The 24,857-nt window shown below is 40.9% G+C and overlaps 3 protein-coding genes across 4 annotated transcripts; 2 read left to right on the top strand and 1 right to left on the bottom strand.

Annotated features, from left to right (window-relative positions):
* The first annotated feature begins 156 nt into the window (after window positions 1–156).
* On the top strand, window positions 157–9,445 carry LOC128725498 (small subunit processome component 20 homolog). The gene is made up of 5 exons (XM_053819250.1): window positions 157–4,393; window positions 4,465–7,264; window positions 7,352–7,517; window positions 7,618–8,604; window positions 8,780–9,445. The coding sequence occupies exons 1-5, from the start codon at window positions 157–159 to the stop codon at window positions 9,299–9,301; spliced, it is 8,712 nt and encodes a 2,903-aa protein (XP_053675225.1). The 3' UTR covers window positions 9,302–9,445.
* A 1,076-nt stretch (window positions 9,446–10,521) lies between these two features.
* On the bottom strand, window positions 10,522–14,678 carry LOC128725499 (calnexin-like). 2 transcript variants are annotated; one of them, XM_053819252.1, is made up of 8 exons: window positions 14,577–14,678; window positions 14,063–14,287; window positions 13,542–13,949; window positions 13,341–13,474; window positions 12,690–13,278; window positions 12,478–12,618; window positions 12,114–12,242; window positions 10,522–11,776 (listed from the first exon to the last, which is right to left on the bottom strand). In XM_053819252.1, exons 2-8 carry the CDS (start codon window positions 14,189–14,191, stop codon window positions 11,405–11,407), a joined length of 1,902 nt encoding a protein of 633 aa, XP_053675227.1. In that variant the 5' UTR covers window positions 14,192–14,287; window positions 14,577–14,678; the 3' UTR covers window positions 10,522–11,404. The 2 variants fall into 2 exon arrangements, with proteins under 2 accessions (XP_053675227.1, XP_053675226.1); XM_053819251.1 differs by lacking the exon at window positions 12,114–12,242 and adding an exon at window positions 11,868–11,987.
* Window positions 14,679–15,701: 1,023 nt separating this feature from the next.
* Window positions 15,702–22,473, top strand: LOC128725500 (E3 SUMO-protein ligase PIAS2). The gene is made up of 11 exons (XM_053819253.1): window positions 15,702–15,743; window positions 17,225–17,388; window positions 17,454–18,096; window positions 18,192–18,432; window positions 18,515–18,620; window positions 18,710–18,838; window positions 18,901–19,064; window positions 19,179–19,276; window positions 19,349–19,526; window positions 22,123–22,206; window positions 22,340–22,473. The coding sequence occupies exons 1-11, from the start codon at window positions 15,702–15,704 to the stop codon at window positions 22,471–22,473; spliced, it is 1,983 nt and encodes a 660-aa protein (XP_053675228.1).
* The last annotated feature ends 2,384 nt before the right edge of the window (window positions 22,474–24,857 follow it).

The following is a 24,857-nucleotide window of genomic DNA, read 5'->3' as shown; positions in this document are numbered from 1 at the left end:
TTGTGCTGCTCTGTGTCATTTTCCCACGTGCTTGTTGACGAATTGTGCATTCGTTGACAGAAAGTATGTTTTCTTGCGGGAAACATTAAATTACCGGTTCCATGTGATAAAGGACGGAATTTTTGTATCGCTGTTGAACGTCTACTAGCATACACGATGAAAAATCGGCCTCTTAAACACAAAGCGTCCAACGCGTTCCGTTTCAAATCGTTTCGTGAGCGTATCAAAGAAATCGACGTACGACGTGGTGCGCTATATCGAGTGGAAACCGACTATGAGTTGCCTGAAGACGAGAATGGTACCTTCTTTCATCAATGTCTAGTAAAATGGTCCGTACAAAATTTGACTGATGAGTACACGTCCTACCAACGCGGATTCAAGGAGTCTGTAACGCTGGCGCTGCTGTTGTTCAACAAGGATGCGATTGTCGGTCACTTAACCAAGTGTTTGGAAAAGGCCAGCGATGATGCGTTGCAACCATTGCTAGAGCTTGTGGTAGCCTTCGCGAAGGACACGCGAAAAGAATTTCGAGCATATTTTGCCGATTTGTTCGAGGTGTTGGTAAAGTTTCTGTACTCAGATAGCGCAGATCGTGTCGAGTGGACTTTACTATGCTTGGCGCATATATTCAAAGCTCTCCGCAGCTTTTTGCGGAGCGATTTCAAGCAAACCTTCGAACGATTGCTGCCACTGCTGGACGAAAGGAATAGTCCGCCGCATGCTACAGACTTTGCAACGGAATGCCTCGGATATTTGGCACGCGATCTCAAAGACAAAGCACCGCTAGTAAATCTGATGCTGAAAAGTCAAATGACTAACGATGGATACACGGTTTCTTGCGGAAGGATACTCTTCGAGGTGCTACACGGCGTGCAGGAGCATTTCCATACAACGGCTAAGCATACGCTGCAGCAGTTCTACGATATACTGGGAGAACTACCCGAAACGGAAGCCGATCATCTGCAAGAAATTCTAACACAAACGATAACTGATGTTATTGAACGTATTCAACCGGAAGACATGCCTACCTTTTGGGATACAACGCGAGCCACAATCGATCGAAGCTTGACTGCAGCGAAAAGCGACGAAACACGAGTAGTTAAATATTTATCGCGTTTATTGCAGTTAAGTGGAATAGTGCTGGAACATCAATATGCACGGTTGCTTGGAGATGCACTATCTCCAACGGTATCACAACTGATCCGTTTACTGACGGCTTTCACCGCCCCGAGCATAGAATTCAACGAAACGATCGTTAACCACATCATAGTACTGCTCCGTTCGAAACACATTCGTCTAACCCAACTGGAAGCGAGTCGACTCACGATGAACGTTTTGATGATGGACCATCGTCCTCTTTACGATCGGTTCATCGATGCCACGGTGCATTGCGCAATGTTTGAAGCATTGATATGGCCGAACTTTATCAAAACGGTTGAGCACGATCCTGATGATGCGCGAGTTTGCTTTCTCGCTAGTTTGTTGCTCAAAAAGGCGCCCCTGTGTGGCAACGGGCTGCAGTTGAATGAGTGGAAATCCTTTCCGGTGAGTGTCGTTCCTGGCGGAAAGTTTGAGAGCTGCATGAAAAATATTCTGTCGATGCGATTGCAACAAGTGGTTGGCAATGTTGAGCTATACTTAAGTGCCCTAATAATTTTACCTCACTTAGAAAACTATCAGCCGTTACAACTCGCAAAAGATGCAATTGTTAGCTTTATTAGCGAAGGTGCACGATCGATTGCAAACAATAGTGTACCTCATTCGAAACGAGGTATGGCCGTAAAGATATGCCAGCTTATTGCAATATCGGTAGAAACCATCGTACATCTCGCGGATTGCGAAGGAAAGGTGTGCGTTGAACTGATGGACCAGTTACTTCCCATCGTAACGGCCCATGACTGCCTTTTGCTAAATAGTGTCCATCTGCTCGTGGAGTATACGAGTGAGAATAATTTCAATCACCTACTTACGAATGCTCGATTCAAGCGCTTGCAGCCGTATATACATCCGCTCATATCGTCGTACAACAGCACAGCAAGACAACTGGCCAGTGCTATATTAGCTCACTTTGCAGACCTGCCAGAGCTGGTCAGTTCCATCGGACCACTGTACAAAACGTTGGCTCAGATCGAACGCATTGAAACGCAGATCCACACATATCGAGAGCAGGTAATTCTTTTTCAGAACCTCGCCTACGACGGTCAATTGTGCCAGGAGGCGATAAACGCTGCACGAACTGAGTGGATCGAAACAGTGCTCCGCTATATGATGTCCGTTTATGCAGTTAATTTCAAGCTAATCTGGGAACCTGCCGGAACGGTGGTGCAAAGTTATGCCGATAATTTGAACAAAAGCGATGAGACATTATTTTGGAACGTGTTTCAAAGTATGCTTACGATGGCTGAGAATAGTGTTCCTCATCGTGAAACGCAACAAGAAGAAATGGCACCTGAGATTGATGATTCCGGTGCAAGGGAGAGCGAGTCCGACGACGACGAACCGCCGGTGCAATCTCTGCTGCTTAAGGTGATCGAATGTTTCGCGAAAAATCCAACAATCGACTACAACAACGTGCGAGTACAACAGCTGCGAATGCTTCAGCGATGCGCTAATTTTTGCCGCTCCAAGGGAGATTGTATTGTGGAGCGCTTCTTTGCCTTTCTTGAGGCAACACCAAACCAAACGAAACCAGCTTTAGCCGACGTGGAGGAAGAGACGCTGGAAGGAGACGGCGATCTGACAGACGACCACGGCTCGACTAAAGAAATAAGGCGAAAAAGCAGCAAATCTGCCGGCAAAGGTACGCAGCAGGTGTTGCTGTGCTATTTGAAGATTTGCACCGAGCTTACGGGAAAATCGGTGCGCAAACACGCTGCGCGCCTGTACAGTACCTATGAAACTCTCGTAAGCAGCCGTCACGAAGAAATTCAAAAGACGGCACTGTGTGGCATCTTTGCGTTGGGAGGTTCCCAATTAACCCCATACAAGGACTTCATTACTCGGCTAACGAACGATAACACCTTGAAGCAAGCGTTGCTCTCAGTGTTCGTACCATCGGAGGACATCGATGGCGATGAGGATGGCGGGTACGCGAGTGCCAGCGGAAGAACAAAAATTGCGGAAGAACATCGGCCAAAGGTGGTGCAGCTGGTGTTGAAAGTGCTCGATGGGAGAATCAAACAAAACCTTGGTAATGGCGGTCCGGGAGGACAGCATAGGGCGACGATCCTGACGTTCTTCGGTCGACTGCGTGTAGAGGAACTGGAGATGCTTCTTGCGCGCTGGTATGACGCCTATTTGCAACTGCTAAAAGAAACACCTCTCGAAACGGTTCGCTCAATCATGGATGTCGCTAAGGACGATGATGGTGACGAGGGCGATGATGGTGAGAGCATTTTTCCAACACCAACTCCGTTTAAAGTGAAGACACTTCTAAATTTTCTGACACTGATACAGACGGAAGTTGCCCCACTCAAGTCCGCGACTTTCGCCTCTAAGGTTATGCATTTAAAGATCTGTTTCGATTGCCTGTTGATGCAAATGGAACAAGCGATCTACAAAAAGTATAAATCGCAAACTCTTTTGGCGCTGGTAGACGTTATCGGTCAGTACGATGGCAATTACCACTGGACGGAGGACGAACTGAGTGCTATCATGCGCGTGCACGTGTGGCCCCATTTGGCAAATCTTTCTAGCGACAGTATCCATTCGCCGACGCCTCTTCTTAGGCTGCTGATTTGCTGGAGTCAAAGCGAACGGTTGTATGTTCTGCTAGAACGGCGTGAAATCGAAAGCTCTGGAAGCAATGCGATGGATGTAAATGATACGGACAATTCGGAATCGTTGACACCGCTCGACGCAATGATTTCTCTGTTGCGAGGCCCTCAAACAACAGGTGCCGTTTGTCAGGCCATATTTTCCGCCCTTGCGGCCATGCTTGGTAGCGACGAACGGACCAAGTCCAAAGACAGTGTTGAAGATAAGCATTGGAGTACGGAAGTTACCTTTTATTCGATCGATGGGTTGAACAAGCGTAGCCGGTTGCTGCTTCCATACGTAAAGGATTTACTGCAGTACATTCGACAAACAGTAAATCGCAAGAAAAGTATATCAAGCGATCTTCTGGTTATCCTGACAAGGTTGGCTGAATCGGGCATGATCGTTGGAGATCAGAAAGATGAGGAACAGATTGAAAGTAACTGCATATCCTTGTTGAACCTTCTGTTCCCCATACTGACGAGGAGGGTGAAGGAAAGTGCGGATGATCGCCAGCGTGCGGGTGAGGATATTCGCCGCTTGCATATTATTATAATGCGTCTGTTAAAGGACGTAAAGGACCCGATACGCTATCTCAAGCAATTGGCATTATCGCTGCAGAATGTAAAAGATCGCGGTAAGTAAAACGACATGCGGATCATTCTAATTAGGGCGCGTGAGATTTACTTTTACTTATTTTCGTTGCAGCGGCTCGAAAAATTTTATTCGAAATATTTGCCAGTCTCGCCACGTTTTCACCCGAAATGCAATTAATCAGTAATTTGGTGCATGGCCTGAACGCTATGGACAAACGCTGGATCGATCAACCGGACCAACCAGCCCGTACGGCGGCCTACCGATCGATCGACGTTCTGCTTTCGGCGACGGCACCGGATGGACAACGAATAACTGGCAACGTAGCGATCGTGTTCCTGCACCAAGCCTTCCACGTGCTGCAGTACGAAAAGGACTTTACCGCGCGACAAAATGCGTCCGAATACGTGTGCAAAGTGATACTGTACCTTGCCACGGTCAACGATTGTCCCGGTGAGTTGCAGTACTGCCTCGACCGTATCGTCCTGCAAGGCATCGTCGATGGGCTGAAAGTGAAGCGCTCGACTAGCGAACGGCGAAACGAGTCAATCCATCTGCTCGGAGAACTTTCACGGTTGGTCGGCAAACCCGGCGTGACAACGCATCCACAATGTCGCCTGTTTGCTGAACTGTGGCATTTCACGGGCCAGGGAGATGGTGCTGAACGAGACTTTTTCGAAAACATCACACATCTGCAAAGCTACAAACATCGTAAGGCGATGAAACGACTTGCCATCAAGCTAGCGGACATGGCCAATTCCACGAGCTCAGGACACGAGGGCGTTAGCAGACCGTCAGCACGTACAACGGTACAGTTTTTGTTACCGATTGTGTCGCACTACATCTGTCATGATGAGTACAAAAAGCAGACATCCCTGGTGGAGGAGGCCGGCAACTGCATTATAAATCTATGTCGCTTACTCCCGTGGAAAAGCTATCACGGAGTGTTGCAGCAATACTTACGAAGGCTGAAATTTTCCTGGGAGTATCAGAAGCAGTTGCTGCGAATAGTAATTGGCATCATGGATGCGTTCCATTTCAATCTATCGTCGGCATCTGCAGCGACCGAGGAAACTAATACTACGAACGCTGCCAACTCGCTGATGCACAACAAACTGTCGCTAGAGAACGCAGAAGAGGCCACCATAGCAGAAGTTGAACCTGAGTCAAACAACGAAACGAACGGTGGTGATGCTGGTGAACAAACAAATCCGCAGGACGAAAAGGTTGACGACGAAAACGGAGATGACGATGTAGTGATAGAGGATGTGCCGGAGGATGTTCCACTAACTAAAGTCAACCCGGCAGACGAGCTACGGCTAGCGCGTGAGATCGTTCACGATATAGCGAAAACCATTATTCCGAATTTGTTATCCTCGTTCAACTTTGCCACCGAATCCCCGGTCACCGTGTCCAACGGAGCACCCCTCGACAAGAAGGCACGTTTTGAAAAGCAAAGAGGAGAAATGCTGAAGCTACCGATTGCCATCGCGATTGTAAAGCTGTTCATGAAGCTTCCTCGGAAGGAGATTGAACTGAACCTGCCCAAATTGATTATCAAAGTAATTACGTTCCTCAAATCGCGCTTTAGATTGGCCAGAGTGCAGGCACGGAATACGCTCGCGCACATTACGCTTGAGCTCGGGCCATACTACATTTCCTTTGTGCTGCAGAATCTGCTGGCCATGCTGAAACGTGGCTTCCAGCGACACGTGCTCACGTTTACCGTTCACACAATTATCGAGCGAGCGCAAACACATCTGGCTACGGGTTCGGTGTTAGAGAACATTTTGCAAACGGTGGTGCACCTTTGTACGGAGGACATTTTCGGCCAACTGATGGGTTTAATGAACGGGACAACCATCGAAGGAGGCTCGTTGAAGAAAAATTCCATGCCCGAGGCAAAGTCCAGCCGGAAACCGTATCAAACACTGTACATTCTTGCGAAAAACGTGCAAGAGCGGATGCTGGTGGATTTGTTTGCACCATTCCGAGCGGTACTGAGCAAATATCGCACACATCAGACAGTATCTAAAGTGCAAGATGCATTCCACCAGCTTGCCGAGGGTATTGTGGTGAATAGTTCGCTCAGCTCGGAATCGTTACTTATGTTCATCTACGGTATGATATCGGGGCAAATCTACATGCAATGTGCTGGTGGTGAATCAAAAGAGGACGATGGTGAAACGAGAGGACACCCCGACAAAACTAAGCGACATCTTGGAAGCGTGACGAAGCCCGGCAGCATCTATCTGATCCCAGACGAACCGAAACGATACGGATCCGCTGCCGCATCCACCAACTTGGACCACGTTCTTGTGCATGGCGATGGAAACGATCACGTCTTTCTCGAATGTGGCCTCGAGCTGCTGCTGTGCTTCGTGAAACGCAAGCAAAGCGCATCTCGTATTGAGCAGGATCAGGAGCAGCTTTTCCAGCAGCTAATAAACCCCATCGTGCCCGCATTGGTGCAATCTCTCGATTCGAAACACTCGACCATCATCTGCCATGCGATCAACTGCTGCAGTAGCCTTCTATCCACTCAGTGGGCATTGAAAAGCTTCCAACAACCGGAAACGATGAGCGCGATCGTGAAAGCTTTGTTTGATGTGCTGCACCGTTACAATACCGTGGCGCTTGATGTTAACAATCCCAACTTTGCGATGGTTCGCGCAAGTTTCAGGGCGATCGTGGCAATTCTCAAACACGCAAAGTCTTACAGTTTCACGCCCGAACAGCTACGTTTGCTGGTGATGTACGTTGAACAGGATCTGGCGGTCGGTGGAGGACGTCAGACAACGGCGTTTGTATTGTTACGGTCATTGCTTGGCCGTCGGTTTACTTTTGTAGAGCTACATACCCTTATGCAGAAGGTGTTTGAAATTTGCATCCGATCAGAAAGCGACACTGTACGGTAAGTAAAACGAAGTCTTAATTATTAAGTTATTCTATCCTTCTTATTATAACTCCAATCATCTACGATGATTCTTTATTTCCACAGTGCCGAATGTCGTCAAAACATAGTTGATTACATAATGAATTTCCCCGTCATTAAAAAAGTTCAAAATCACGTGCTGTTTTTCGTCGACCAGCTGCAATACGATGTAATGTCCGGCAGAGAATCCGCATGTGTTTTATTGAAAACACTTTTCCAAAAGTTGCCTAAGGTAAATGGTTTGGTGAGCTTTCTGCCACAACACAAATTTCGTTATAGTTCTTAAAAACATAAGATTAGCGATTGATTTCTCCAATTCCATGTACTTTCAGCAAACCGTTGAACATAACTATAGCTCCTATTTCTTTGCACTCGGCGTTCGACTGGTGAACGAAGATGCTGCCGAGATTCGATCACTCGTAGCCGACTGCATCGAAACGCTTTTATCGCGTTTGGAAGCTAAAGAAAAAAGCGATTTGGTGAAAATCATCCAAGAAATGCTTAACGATCAATCACGAAAGCATTGTGAACTCGCAACGCAACTATTGCTACGCATCATCCGAAGCGAGCCATCGGCAGGATTTATCAGCACCTGGTTGCCAGAAACACTGCCTTCCTTACTGCGAAATCTGGTTCCATCTGCTAAAGGGGACAACCGAAGCACAGCAGGACAATTTGTCAAGCCCGTCGCATCGGTCACGACTCTACTGAGTACGGATCCAAGCGGTGACCATTTGATCATACAAACGTTGAACATGTTTGCCGAGCTGTTGCGCCTACATCCCACAATGCATACCGACCAAAAGTACACCGAAACGATGGATGCGTTGGCGTACACCGCGCAATCTCTGTTGGGCAGCGGCCATCAGTGGATTCGCCTGGGAGCAATGAAGTTATTGTATCAAATAATGAACGAGCTGGATTTCGAAGCCATACACGAGCGCATTCGGGTCGTTAGCGAGCGTCACAATGGGAAACAATCGGTGAATGATGGCGAAATGGACGAAGAAAATGATGAGTGTGATACGGTCGCTCAAGGGAAACAATTTTTGTATCAGTCGCCATTGCGCGACTGTAAAACACTGACGCTGGATCTTTGCGCGCAGTTAACGCCCAATGGAACCATGGTAAACGACAGCGACGATGAGGCTGCAGGACTTGTCACGCAGATCCTGTTTCTGGTAGCGAATGTGTTACGCGCGGTTCCGCTGAACGACGATAAAGTGACTTCCAAAAAAATCAACCTTAGCTGGCTCATCCGCAGGGTACGGTATATAATGCAGAGCGAGATTGTAAAAACGCCTCACCTATTTATATTGGTAAGTAAGACCTTATGAATTGTATCAAAAATCAATCTATTTAATGCTCAATAGCTCTTATAGATCAACAAACAGAGATGCATGATTTGGCACTTTTGTGGAATTAAATTGCAAGGAAGATACTTCCAATAATCTTATTATGTTTTTGTATTTTTTAATTATTCTTTAAATATAGCGAAAACATGCACTGCATTGGATGTCATCGGTAGTAGCCATGTTGGATCAGGATGTGCTGCTGAAGTTGGCCCCATCACTGCTGATACCAGCTATTCGGGAGCTTACCGCGCAGGACATCGCGGGTGAGCGATCTGGAAAGGATCCTTTAAAGGTGACGCTCCGTAAAGTAGCTACCAAGCTTAGCAAGGACATCAGCATGCGACTGGGTGTAGATCAGTACGACAAAATGCGCAACGCCATCGAAGAATCTCTGCGGCGAAAGCGCACCGATCGGCGTGTGCGTTTGGCGCAGGAAAAGATCAATCAACCCATCATGGCGGCCCGGCGCAAGGAGGCCAAGAAGACACGCACCAAGGTGGCGAAAAAGCGCAAAGTTCAAAGCCGCGAGGATATGATGGAAGTAAACGGAAAGGCTGACGATGGTGGATTCCTGCTGGGAATGAAGCGCCGTGCTAGTTCTGCACCCAAAAAAGGCTTCCCGAAGAAACGCCGCAACATGGAAGCAATGTTTAGGGAATAAACGACAGTTGCGTACTCTCTCGACATCATTTTCCGTTTGTTTCACATGTTTTAGGCGGGAGCATACGTTTCTGCCATAATTTGTGAAATCCTCGCGTGGAATGATGCATTCCATGTGCTTTTGTACTATACAATTGTTATGAAATAAAACAGATAAAATATGGAAGACTTTTGTTGTCTGTTAGCTGAGGGAAGAGTAGGCGTTGGTTTTCTCGTCACGGGACATACGGGAAGCAGTCCGTGAATACAGTGCCGGGCATATGAATGAGCACGTGGAACATCCGCATCAGCCAGTAGCAGTGAGAACTGGTTATAGAAGTAAGAGGATAGGAAAAGCGGGAAAAAACTGACTCAAAAAGTTTAATCGCGACAGTGAGAAAACGCATCGAACGAAACGGACGTCGAGGCGAGAAAAATCTCTTAATATCTTTTTTCACGATAGTGAGTAATACTATCAAGTGAGCTTTTTTTCGTGCTATCAAGTGAGCGAAAAAGCGTGTGAGAGAGGTAGAGGAAGGATGATAAGAAAGCTCTCGAATAAGAATAAGTTCTCTCAGCATAATTGCTGAACCGAGCAAAATACGAGGAGCTGACAGAGAAGAAGGAACATGGCTTTTCCGTTAGGCTAAAACCACAGATGAGAGAAAATTTGTAGGATGCTGATCGGGACGGAAAAAAACTCACTCGATGTACATTTTTTCGAAAGCGAGCAGATGTGTGGCGTGAGGATAATGAAATTGAAACATAACTCGCTGAATCCATTTGCAGTGGCATGCGCGGAATTAATAAAACACGGCGCTTAAATAAGGTTGACTAAAAATTCCGCCAACCACCAAGAATGTATTCTATTCCTTAGTTGGTGGAAGGAAGTATGAGGCAAAAGGAATGGAGGAGGAATAAAAAGGGTCAGAAATACGACCAGGCCGTTCTTAAATAAATAATAACAATAACAATAAAAAGGGTTGGAGAAAAAAACTGAACTAATACACATTTTCACAAAGATAATCAATTTTATAGCATCGGAGGAAATGGATTGCGAAAAGAAAGCTCGTCCAGCGCATTTTGTCGTGAAAAAAATTTGCTATCGTATATTATGTAAAAATTAGTTGAAGTTTTTTGGAATTTTTTGTAAATAGAATTTTTTGATGTGATGGACAAGTTTGATCTAATAAAATTTCACAAATTCTGATTCAAAAATGCATAGCCAAAACGCTTCCTTTCGTTACTCTTTATTGATGGTTTTATTAATGGTTGGTTCATGCGTGCTTGCGATTTCTTCTTTCTTTTCCTCGACTTGGAGCACACCATTCTTACAGCTGTATCAACACCATGTTTAAATCTTGCTATTCTAGGATGAGATAGTTTTCAGTTAAGCATAACCTTAGCAAGCGAAAAGTGTTGAACTAAGAAATGGGAAATTAAACGTATCAAGCGACTTACAGTTACACAGAAAAAAACTCATTCAGTGGAATAGGAAAAAAAGATAATCATTACTTTGCATTCTCATGCCATGTAATGTATTCTCATCAAACATGTTGATTAAGCTTTACCATCTCTTCGCTTTGGTGCAGAACATATTCAAAAAGAGTTTTGTAATCATTCCTACACTAATTTTCTTTTTGTTTTCGATTTCACACTCTAACGCCACATAGATAAATATATGTTATTTGGTCTTATTTAACACCTCCATATTGCATACAAAGAGCTTCAGGAAGGAAAGAATTCTGCCATCTAGGCTCGTCACATACAACCAAACAAAATCATTTCTATTCAATGCTAATGTACTACCCATCAAATGTTTCACGCAACGTCGTGCTCGAAAAACACTTTCTAGAACTTTCTAGTAAATTTTAAGACTAAAATGCCAACATTTCTGTTGCGCTATCAAAAACTCTGTTACCAAATGAGAAACAATGGTGTATTTGTGTTGGAATCGCAAACGATGAAGCAAATTGCGACAGAAAGAATGTTTTATGAAAATTATTCCATTATATTATAAGGAAAGACCGTAGCTAGCTCTAAAATCTTGCCTCCCACACACGTAATTCAATCAAATTAACTATTCTTTTCCCTTCCATGCTTTCTTCTTGTAAAGATCTGTTCACTAATCTTTCCGAGCTTTCCGCTTTTTAAGGCCTTCACCACCTTCCACGTGCTTACTATCTACTGGCGTGTCGCTAGAGGTGCCATCTTCTTCAGGTGCCACCGTTTGAGGAGCTTCCTCAAGCACCTCATCGTCCTCCTCTGCTTCATCATCGTCGCCTTCATCCTGCTCTGCGGCGTAAGCTTCTCCGGCACTACTAGCGGATCGTGTTACGATCGTGTCAGATGACCCAGAATTCAGCTTGGTTTTATCCGAAACCTCTCCTTCCTGTTCTGCTTCTCCAGTAGATGCTCCGTCGTCTTGTTCCTCCTCTCCACCCACGGGATAATCATCCATCTTCTTTCTACGTCCAACTTGGGCCTTCGCATCCGCCTTCGCGTGTTAAAGGGAAAGATATGTTAGTGTTGCGTTGATTAAGCCAACATTTGAAAATACGAAACACATGTATAGCGATATAGTTTACCTTTGCAAAGCACATGAAGTAAATCATAATAGCAACTGGCAAACCTACGACAACTACAAGAACTGCCCACATCCACGGATTGCTGTTGCAGTACTTGAGCATACGGGAGACAAAGGTTTCCTGGGAAGGGACATATTTCACATGGAAATGGAATAAATTATTTAGCACTTTTCTACTGGCTCGTTTCGGAGCGTTCCGGGTCGCAAAATTGATTACAATACGCAAAACAAATAAACTTAAATCCACCTTTTTATCTCGTCGAGACCAAAGGAACCATACGTATGCAATCAGTGGTATCGAACAGTAAACAAAGTAAGCTCCCCAATAGGCCGGTTTGTAATTGATGTATCTCATGCCCCGGTCCCAAAGTGTTTGCTGTGAGAATTTAATGTGCATAAAAAATTTACAAATGCATCCTTTCATGCATTCTTAAATACTTCCTTCGCTCACCGCGAAGAAAATGCGCGTATATTGTTCTTCTTTTTAAAACATTTTTTAAACATGATGACGTAATGAAATCAATAAAGTATGTTATAATAAATATCGATGAAATTCTGTGTGGTGTTTGAAATAAAATTATTTTTAGAATTTAGATTATAAGGGGTCTTACCGCTTGCCGATCAAGAGTTTTTATTTTGAGATCAAATGTTTGCGCTGCCCAATCGTCAGCGACCGCTTCATCATCGCAAATGACGACATTGTCGAACAAGATGTCACTAGACATCGACCAAATTTCAAATCCCACGGCCGCCTGTAACGAGATAAGCAATAACGAATGAAAATACACAAAATTTGATCGATGCAATGTTTTGTTCGGCTTACAATTGAAGTCATTCTGAAGGGAGACAAATCTTCGAAAAAGTCTGGATTTGCTATTTTGCGCGGGGCCCATTTTCCTTGATAGTTGACGTTGGCGATTAGTGGTGGACGCCATTTGCCCTTATAATTGGGATTAGCCACCATCGGTGCTTTCCACAAGCCGCATCCAACCGCATCTTCACACAACGGATTCGGCACTAGAGGAGGCTCCCACTCTCCGTCCATATCGTTATCCCAGTCGGAGGGTTTCACGGCTGAGCTATCGGGAATCATTTCTTCCACATCATCCAACCATCCAACTGGTTTCGTCGCCTTTGGATCCGCTATTTGCGCCGGTTCATCCTCATTCCAATCTTCCGGCTTGGAAGCTTCGGGGTCGGGGATTTTCTCTCGATCATCCCAATTTTCAGGTTTCCGATCTTCGGGATCATCGATTTCCGCAGGTGGATTTACTGCCGGAGTGAAGTTCGTGAGCAGCGATCCCTCGTTGACTGTTTTATGATCAACTCGAATGGTGTACGTATTGTCCGGACGAATGATTAATTGGTACAAATGTGGGCGCTTGTCCTTGAAAGGGTCGTCCAGTCTATCCCTAAAAAACCAACAAATCCAATGATTGTCCGAACACATGAATCTAAACCAAAGTTGACTTACTTTTGCTTGTTGCAATGCTTCTCAGTTATTGTTCCATTGATCGGGTTTACATGTCGGAAAATAAAATGAAGCTTCACGTCGTTACCGCACTTGTCCGGTCCGAACATGATCGTGTATGGGGTTTTGTCGTGGAACTACATGTCAAGCAACGAAACCACTTAATAAAAAAACACTATAACATTGTATCAATAATTAACTTACTTGCTTCAAATCTTTCGTTCCATCGCCAACGGACAGCAGCTTGATGTAAGAGCCACCACATTCTTGACCCTCTTGCAAATTAACCTCGTACTGCACCACCAACGGCTTGTCTTTGAACACGAACGGCCGATTTAGCAATAAATGGGATGCAATTGCAGCATGCTTTGCCTTGGATTTTAGTACCAGGCCAAAATCATTTGCTAGGATAGGTCTTTGCGGTTGCTCCACAGCCCATTCGCCGTCATATTTGGCTACCTCGTCAGCGGCGTCGTCTTTCTTTGCCTTTGACTTTGTCCACCGTTTCTCAATCGCGTTCCCTTCGTACAAATCATCGAAATGCTCCGCAAAGTACATTCGTTTTGCATCAACCTTTGGCGTCACGTACAACTCAGCATCAGACAGCGTTGACTGTAATATAGAGTGACATACATTGGTATATCTCATGGAGGAACATGCGCTATGCATTTACGGATTGGTTCACAAGCATGAGGTAATTTCGATATACGAGCAAAGCCACTTACCTGCACTTCCGCTTCCGTTTCATCGTTTCCACAGACTACAGAATTATGAAATAGTACCACAATGCTGCACAGCAATAACGCAACCCGCCACAAAGGTGGGGACCACCGGTGCCTATTTAGTTTCATCATGTTCTACTTCCCCAGTGCGACACTTATCCCCTACTGTGCTTGATATCCCGGTCGCGATTACAGTTCACCAACCACCACCAACCAAACGGCACCAAACTAAAATGAGCACACAAATTCGATTAGTACACGTATGACAAAACTATGAGCGCATGATCTCCACTGCCTGCTCTGACTGCCAACCGGCAAGCTTGCTGTGCTTGTAAATTGCAGTTACGAGGGGTGCGAGAGTGCGTTTTTTTTCTCACTGTACTGCGCTTCGGCATCGCAATATCGCGAGAACAAACATTGCACTGAAGTTCTCTTCAACAGAAGACACACTTTGCGGGCTTCGTTCGAAGGATAATCGAATTAAAATGGCCCAAAATGATGCAAACATTAAACTTACATGAGCTTCACAAGCACTCGTTTTTCTTGCCCACGAAATCACTGCCTACCAGACGGGTACAAATGACACCGTACTGTTCCTAAATAAACTATGACAAAAGCTAACTTTTGCAGCAAGAGTTAACGAGCTCGTTCCGGTACCATACAAATTTATCTCACTTTCAGAGGAAGAATGTAAATAAAGACGTCTCTTGAGCGGCTGCCGTTTCCTGCTTGACGAACCTGACCACTGCTTGACGAATGCGTCCGTCATCTGACATTGCTTGAAGTCGAAACTTCTATTGGATTTCGTTGACGCTCAATTTTGAAAATGTGTAACGTATTTTGAGTGCTATTGTGACGTCATTCATTTCATCTTTATTTTCATCAGGAACTATTTGAATTAATGTAAAACATATTCAGAAACATAGTACTATAGTACTATAGTAGTATTCAGTTCATTTAAAACAAACTAAGATTCTATCTTTTGATTTCAAAGTTATACAAAAAACCATAAAACACACAATTTTACACTTGTATCTTCTCTCCTCGAAAACATTTCTAGGGTTATTAACCGAGTAAAATTCCAATACCGTCAAGAACTCTCTCTCTCTCTCTGGCTATAGTTTTGGAAAAAGATAAATTATAGGATACACGTATTAAACTTTTTATATTTTGTGATCATGAAAAAATGTTCTGTTGTTTTAATAGGTTTCCTGATATTGAATTAGTAGTATGGTAATTCTTATATATATAACCATATGCAAGGGTTAATACTTCAACATCGGACACTTTTCGTCGAGTTTCGTTGAGCAAAAGTATAATTCGCACTGTGGAGCTGATAATATAAACAAAATTTAGAAAAAAAGGGAAATGAACACGAACGTCAAATTTACCAAGCAGAATGGAAAGGATAGATTCTTGCGCCGTATCGTGATAAGATTGAACTAAAAAGAAGAAGAGTGCAGTTGTGCTTCATAAAACTAATTTCAACTGAAGTGAAAAAATCAGAGCAGTTTTATGTGGCTTAATTTATTCAAGCTTAAATGAATGCAAAGGAATACTTGAATAGTGCTAGTTCAACCGATGTAATTCTGAGAGAATCTTCCGTCTCGTATGTACAATCCAACTCAGCAGCCATTGGAAGATGAGAAAAACGCGGCAAGCCGCTGAATTTTCAGAGCTTAAGGTACGGAATGCTTCGCCTATAACATTTGGTTTAATTTAGTTTCCTATAAATAATATTATTTCATAAAACCAATAGGTCAGTTAACAAAATTTTAAGTGACAATTTAATGTTAGAAAGTGGGAGACTCGAGTAAATTTGGAAGCTTAGGTTCATTTATCGTCAACTGTACGTACTCTACTTTCTTTTTAAAGACATATGGTAACCAGTTCAAAATTGCATAGAAACATGTATTTAAACATGCTTTCAATAACTGGTAAAAGATGTTAAGTTCAATTGATATGTTTGCTAAAATTTGTCACTAATGAGTATACTATGGTAATAGCAAGAAGAAATTCAATATACCGGATAGCAAATGAATATGTTTCGTGACATTGCGTTCATCTTGGTGTAATGCACATACCCGCGCGAATTGCTTAGATGCAGCTGGAGTATGCAACGTTTTCACGTTACAATCTAACAAAACAAAATGCATATTTTTGTTCAGCTTTTGCATCAAATTGCTTCTTGCAAATGATAGTTGCTGACGGTTCCACAAAAATGGTTCATTATTAGTTTATGGTTTGATATTATTTCTCTTGCATCACTTGTTATGCGATCTTTTCCGTGTTTTGTTTCTGTACATAGTAAGCTTCACAATGCTTTGAGTGAAGATTTCACATTTCAAGGATTAACTTTTTTGAATTACTTGTGATACATCATCTGTAAACATAACCGAATATGCATGCTTCTAGAAATCGATCTTCGCTTATAACCAATCCTCCAATGTGTGCGGCAGGTGGTGAATAGTTCGCTTGTGTGTATTGTATTTACGTGTGCTACGAACAATTGCATACGAGCGTAATATGTTTGCATGTGTGGTACAGTCAGTAACCATGTTGGTTGATGGTTGTTGGCCTAGGAGTAGTAGCATTCGTTTGACCGACCATACTTCTGTTTTATGGGGTAAATATTTCCAAGAGGTTACTGGTTGCGTCGAGCATTGTGTGAATTATTTGTTTATGGAATAGACTAACGGATGAGCTATCGAAATAGTTTGTAATTTATCGAATTTCTTCTTGTTAATCGATGAAAAATAGTGAGTGAAACGACAGGACAGTGTATCTATGAGATTTGTACATATTTTTGCTTCGGAAATCTTCTACCAAAGAGCACAAGCAAAGTCTTACCTGTTCTAGATCGGACTATTTGGCTGTGCTAGAAGCAATAAATGAAACTACGTGCAGCGTAACGGGCATAACATGTGCCGTTAATTTAGTTTGTGTTCAATATAGTTTACTCAGTGGAATTCAGTTCAATCTTATCCAACGAGGTATTCAATCCAAACAAAATCACGTTACATCGTATTTTACATTAATAATTATACCGCTCGATTCCAACAATTCAGGTGACATAAATTTGGTTGAATCTCATAGCTTTGTTTAAAATTGTTCTTCAATATGTCTTTACCTATCGAAATAAAAAAACATTTTTTGTGATTTTAGGAATTGGTTCATCAACTTAGAGTCTGCGATTTGCAACAGTTGCTTGCGGATCATAACATCAGTCGTAGCGGTCGTAAATCCGACCTTGTAGAGCGTGTCCTTATTCTTGTACGACAAAACATACCCGTCTTGAAGCACAAAGTGCGCGAACTTTACCGAAAAGCGTAAGCAAAATATTCAATTAAAATAGCATATATGTGGTGCATAAAAATATCTACCATTTTTGCAGTCAACAAGAGGCTCAAGATCTACAGACTGCTTCTGCTAGCACATCGAGCAGCGCGGTGGATCAATCTCATTTGCTGTCGTCCGCACTGCAGTCTGTGGACAATACACTCGTGGTTCAATCGCTGCTTTCGTCCGGCGTTCACATTAACATCAACCCCAGTGGCAACGGTGGTTCCATTGTGAGCAACCCCACCAACAATAACGTTCACAACATCAATAGCACACGCACGTTAGCGGGAATGTACCAGCAACAATATGCAAACACCGTTCAAAACGACAACCGCGTCAGCCAGGTGCATGCCAACGGGATGGGCGTGCCAGGTTACAACGATTATCCTATACATCCGGACGTGCAGCTGAAAAAATTGGCATTTTTTGATGTGATGGCAACTTTATTGAAACCTGCAACATTGGTCCCAAGTAATACCACGCAACGTGTGCAAGAAGGTTCCTTTTACTTCCATCTCACGCCACAACAGGCCATGGAAATCGCGCTCAATCGTGACCTTAGCAACCCAAGCAAAATCGAGCACGTTGTTCAAGTGCAACTACGATTTTGTTTGTTGGAGACAACCTGCGAGCAAGATGACTACTTTCCACCGAATATAGTGGTGAAAGTTAACAACAAACTGTGTCCATTGCCGGTAAGTTGCCATTCCTTTAGTGTAAAACAAAATTGAATATTTACATACTGAAGCTGACCCTACTCATGTGCTATTATGTTTATCATTCATACCAGAATCCTATCCCTACAAATAAACCTGGCGTAGAACCAAAGAGACCCCCGCGGCCGGTCAATATTACACCGAATGTGAAAATATCCCCGCTCGTTGCGAATCACATTGTGGTGTCCTGGTGCACCGAGTATAACCGCGGCTACGCAGCCGCATGTTATTTAGTTCGAAAACTGACATCGGCTCAGCTTTTGCAAAGGCTTAAAATTAAAGGCGTGAAGGCAGCGGATTACACACGAGCATTGAGTAAGTAAACGCTTTTATATTACACCTACTGGACTAGGTTAAGCACATGGTAATTTTTTCTGTCGTCACTGTGTATTTGCAGTCAAAGAGAAACTAAACGAGGATGCTGATTGTGAAATCGCTACCACAATGCTAAAGGTGTCGTTGATTTGTCCTTTAGGAAAAATGCGCATGAGCACTCCGTGTCGGTAAGTATATGAATTCAATCTGAATGCAACACAATTTTAAAGGCATTATTTTCGTTAACATTCCAATTTGTTTGATTCATTGTTTCCAGTTCATCAACATGCTCTCACCTGCAGTGCTTCGATGCATCGCTATATCTTCAAATGAATGAACGCAAACCGACATGGAATTGCCCTGTTTGCGACAAACCGGCAGTATACAATAATTTGGTTATAGATGGGTAATACCATGTTTTTTTTATCGTGATGTGGCCAAATGTGATTGTTTCGTTTTATTTTGTAGATATTTTCAAGAGGTGTTAGCATCGACAAAACTTTCAACTGAAGATACAGAAATTCAACTTCATAACGACGGTTCGTGGAGTGCGCGTGTAAAACAAAGCGACTCAAACGATGGTTCTCCTAGCAAAGTGGTGCACAAGGTGGAAGTCATATCCGATGATATAGGTAAGTTTACAAAATGGAAAATTGATTTGAAAACATTTATTTTGTTTAGGATAATGTCAATAATATAACTTATTCCATGCCTGGTTTTCAATTCCGTTCTTCTCCCAATTGTAGAAGTAATTACTACAGATCCACCAAAGCCAAGCGTTGTATCGCAGACTTCTGTCATTTCGACCAACGAGCCAACCTCAACTACTACCTCGGGAGAAATGGTACTTTTCTAAAATCGATAGTAAAATTATTTTATATTTAAAAAAATGTTTTTGTTCGTGTATACTAAACAGGTGGACTTAACGCTAAGCGACTCCGATGATGATGTTCCTTCCAAAAGAAAGAAAACCTCTAACCGTGTGAACGGATCTGGAAGTTCCAGTGGAACAACATCTTTGTCCTCCTCTTCTACATCTGGTGCAGGGAGTGCCGCGCAAACTGCAGGAACAGTTACACGCTCTAAGATAAATGGTGAGTAATTTTAACATCAGAAAATGACATATTTTTAAAATTAGAATTACACCGTTTTCGAACCCATTGGCGTCCAACTAAAATGCTGTCGCCTATCTAAACATTTGTAATTCAAACGTAACCAAACATTGTTCAAACGCAATTAAACATTGTTCAAACGCAACAAAATACTTACTATCCTCCATGCTAATGTTCTTTTATATTGTCCGGGTTCGTTTCTTGTCCTGAAATCGCTTTTGACAATCGATTGCCGCTTATTTACGAATATTGTAGTAGATGGATACTTAAAAGTAAATTTGTTCGTCCCGCATTAGATATGGCAGATAGCAATAATGCAGAAACATCGAAATCCAAAACCCGAATTCCAAAAAAACTTAAAACGACTTCCAACGAAGATCGAGAACGTATTGTGCTGGCAAACGAAAAAGGCAACAGCGTTGCTACAATTGCTGAGATACTAAATATTAACAGGGCTACAGTGTATAATGTGTTGCGAAAGTATCACAACACCATGAGAATAGAGGCAGACAAGCGAGGAAAAATCATGGAGAAAAAAATAACACCAGAAATACGGGACAAAATCCGCGAGTGGATTGATGAAGATGGTGATATAACGTTGCAGAAGATAACTGATAAAATTTTCGAAGAATTTCAAATTAATGTTTGTCGTTCTACAGCGGCCAAAGAGGTTTCTAATTTTAAAAATTCTCTTTAAAGTCTGTACTTATGCCCAGAACGAAGAAGTACAGGAAAGAATTCAACAATACAAAAAGATTGCTATAAAGAAAGATGCTATAGATTTGATAGCACTTCGTATTATAAACGAAAATTCTATTTTATTTGTTGACGAGGTTCGTTTCAAAGTGAGCAAGAATTTGTTCAGTAAATGGAAATTCCGATTGCGAGGATTATTTTTTGCATCTGTACAGCTACATTCCACGGAGCTTGTGAAAAGAACCAATTGATGATTAGTTGGGCGATATGCCACTTGTTTTGGTTAAAAACAATTCTGATCCTATACGTGGGAGTAAAATACTTTCCTATCAGAAATAAGGGGGAAAAATAAAAAAAAAATCATAATAAACTAAAAACTGTTTACGTATTCTGCAGTTTATGTTTGAATGTGACTGAATTAAAATTTGTCTATTTGCATTCTAATGATCTTTGCTAATGAAAGCAACAAAACGAAAATAAATCTCTATCGCGTAAACGTATCAGCTTGGAGGTGTTAAATGTTGTGTTGCGTTTTGACAATGTTTAGTTACTTTTGAACAATACGTACGATGTAATTAGGGACTCAAAAACGGTGTAATTTGGGACTTTACCTATCCATAATTTTATGTATTTGATTTGAAGAGAACAAATAATACCGATACTTGTTACCATGGATATTATTGGGGTATGGTTGGGGTTATCACTCGTTTTTGGGAATTAATTATTTAAAGCAGTTTTTTTAAATGCTAAGGTTTCATCTTTATGAAAGGAATTTGAATGTATTGCTATTGCCTGTAGCACGGAAATGCCAAATTTGTAGTCAATTCTAAATGTATGTATTTATTATTTGTATCAAATATTATTTGCAACATGACAAATAATATATTTTATACAAAACATCTGACGATGTATGCACCTATTCTACTGTTTATGTACTTTATTAAGTTTTACGAAAAGAATGTACATAAATAATTTTAAAATCAAACTTTAAATTATAACATTCAATTAAAATAGTCTACTGTTGAATTTTACGCTTTTTTGTCAATTTGGATTGCGGAACAGAAATGCAAATGTACACAAAACATAAGCACACATTTATATTATTAATATACTTATCTGCCCGTTTAGTGACATAACTGCATTTTCTAATAGTCAATTATTTCTTCGTCTCTGTTTTTCTTTCTCCTTTTCTTTGCCTCCGCTCTCCTACACCCAGAAAAACAACACCCCGTGGGAAGTGAGAGTGTTGTCATCAGCGAAGAAATTCTAGATAACGAACAAGATAATTAGATTTAAACAAAGGCATAATGAACAAAACAACACAAAGCCATTGACCGAGGGTGTTGGACTCTCGCCCAAAGGGTGAAAAGGAATGCTTCGGATCTGTGAGGATCCGACAAAAAACACCTATACAGAATTCTAATACTGCTAAGATTGCAGAAAATGCTTCATTAAAAATGACATTTCCAAAACAGTTTTTTAATCAAGCAAATATACGGCAAATGTACATGTGTGATATTCTCATAATTCATGGATTCAGGAATAAATAATAATACAATACACCACGAGTACGATGTAACTCAATGGAAACTCTTTCAGTAATTTTATAATTTGTTATTAATATTATTTGAATTCATTGTAAATTCACATATATACTTATATAGAACATAGAAACAGCACATATTATCAAGTCTGATTTTGCATTAAAATAAATCTGCAGCATTGCAAAGTTCAGCAAGGGCAAATAATGTTTAAAATTAAAGTGAAAGTCCAATAATTGCCGTCTCTTTTATTTTGTTTAAATTATTGCTCGTACAATTAGGACTATAGGATTTTATCAGTATACAATACTTTTTTGTTTTTCTCTTTACGTGTGTTGCAGAGGATCCCTCGTCGTCGGTAATATCGCTTGATTCTCCATCACCACCATCGACACCTAATCCAGCTCACAACGGTAGCAATAACGGTTAGTAAATGCATGCTTCAAAATGAGACAGATGCATAATCTATTTATCAATAGTGTCATAATCAGATACCTTTAGAACACATTTCATTTGCAATATGCGTACTACTTAGAAGCTGTTTTCTTTGGTTTTCAGATGTATCTTCAACAACTACACCTTCTCTTGCGGCTTATCATCATTATCACCAGCAGCAATCTCCTGGCGGTAGCGGTGGATCTGCTGAACAAATGAGCAATTTTCAAATAAACCCACTGGCGCTTCATCGATAGATTTGCTTAGTCTTCAATACCACCGTACCAAGAGGCCCCGTTTTATGGGAACAACATCAATACTTTCCAACTCAAATAATTTAATTACTATATTTACCTTAAACCATGTGTAAAATAGCTCAAAAATTTCTGTTGCGTTTGTGAACCAGTTCAGTTGACGATATGAAATAGCTTCATTTTCATGCATTGTATTTAATCTTCGTCGCTCACAACTATTCAGACACTTTATAGAATGTATCTATTATTCACCAGTTTGATTGAAGGTCCAATTAGCTCGGAAGGCGTGGAGAGAGTACTCATACTTTCATACAATCATAAATTTAAAATAATATAAAAATCGATTCTACCAACCACATGCCAGCTTGCATGCTCATTAATTGAATAGCACTGAAATTATGTAGGAGTTTCCAGTATAGTAAGAAACAATTTAATTGCAGCATGTAAGTCAACTTGTGGGTATTTAATTGATTTTATCTAAAATATTTTTTTTCAGGTTGCTTATCTTTGAGGAATGTTTATTTTTTATTGTGTTCCGATAGAAAGAGTCGTTACCGATTGCTCTTATTAGCGCAGAGGGATCAGTTAAAATATTCTATCCAAACAATAAGCACGGAAGCAATGAATTTGAGTACTTGTTAGAACTAAAAATTAGATTTTTGCAATTTATACCAGCGTGGATATTTAGTAAAACATGTATAATGCTTTAATTATGAATTCAGTATGGCTGGCCGTCGACAACATGGATTAAAGTATGTTTGACTACGTTATTAGTAGATAAGTTATATTTCCTTTTGTTCATAACTCTTGGTTCGTTAAACAAATACCTGCGAAATGTTTGCTCTCACTTAGCGATTAAATAATCGTATAACGGATGTAATCAATGAATATGGTCATTATGTAAGATACATTTGTACACGAAGGAACACTTCATCGTGCTTAGTTATTTTGCCATAATTTTAGAATTCTAACTTTTTTCATACATGGATTTAAACGAAGATGACTATTCGACTCAATGAAGGATTCAATTTGTCCCCATTTATTACTGATGTAAAATAATGTAATAAAATATATGATCATTTGATCATGTGACATTTTCATAAAACTTTTTCTTAAATATATAATTTTGGATATATGGAAAGAGCATTCTGTTTTAAAGAATAGATTATATTTAATAAACAATACTCAGCTGGTTTCAAATAGTGGGGTAACCATTCTTTTAAAAACTATCTGTAAAAGGTTGATGTATGGGCTATTTGGCTATGATTACTTTAAGTATGGCAGAATATTCCGAAAAAAGCAACATACCTTTTTATTGTTCTATCGCTATCTACTAAATGTATCACAGGGTTCGTTCATTATCCGTTTCAGATGTTCCACATTGGATTGATTGAAAATTTTTTAATAGCTTAAATTTCATAAATCAAAAAAGTAAATTCACAGCTGCTATCTTATGGGAAGAAAAAGAAACCATTTCGGATCAATTCGACAAATAATATTGTATTACTAATGGTTTGTTTCTCGTGCTGATTTTAGATAGATCAATAGCGCAGTTTTAAAATTTATAAAAAAATTGGTTTCCTTCAATTCTAAATAAAAAAGAATATTTAAGGGCGTGACGAACTACAAAAAAATTCATTAAATGTTAAAATGAGAAACAACAGCAAAAATAATGATTGAATATTAAACTTCATATTTTCTAGAAAATACTTTTAATTTCCAATGATTTGAACCCATTAAGAACTCGTGGAGCGTATTAGTCATTTTTATAGGACATGTTGGCCTGTTAGTTTTTTTATATTAGTTTACTGCTCTTTCTAATGAATCAAGCTCGATTTTCCAAAAACTACCTTTCACATTGTTGATCATTGTTTTAAGACCACTATCATTTTATAGTAGAGTATATGTTCGTCTGTTGTAAAAAACATACTTTCTTCTATAAAGATGGTACACTATTTCGCATTCTGGAATAGCAACACTAAAAGCTTTCAACTATATATAATCCTGTCTTAATGTATATTCTGTGTCTACTACGAAGCACTACTACGAAGAGGTGTGAAGGATATGACTTCGTGTTGATGCTGAACAACTGATCTAACGTATAATTGTTTAACAATTTAAAGGTCTTGACCAGGCTTTTAAGTTGTTAAAACATGTGTACTTTATATAGATATAATTTATGCTAGTATAATTCATATTGTTAATTTTATAAGAAAAATAATTTCAGATATGATAATGATGAATTTGGGAACTATTAAATTTAAAAGCTGATTGACTAGTTTCTACTGTTTTCGGTCGTTGTCCATTCGAACTATCATTCAGGGAATCATGGAAACTGTTTGAAAAATAGTAGCTGAAAGCAGCATTAAAGTATTTGGATTTATGTT

The sequence above is a fragment of the Anopheles nili genome, chromosome 3, assembly GCF_943737925.1.
Source record: "Anopheles nili chromosome 3, idAnoNiliSN_F5_01, whole genome shotgun sequence".
NCBI lineage: Eukaryota > Metazoa > Arthropoda > Insecta > Diptera > Culicidae > Anopheles > Anopheles nili.
This window is presented reverse-complemented; position numbering and strand designations above follow the sequence as displayed.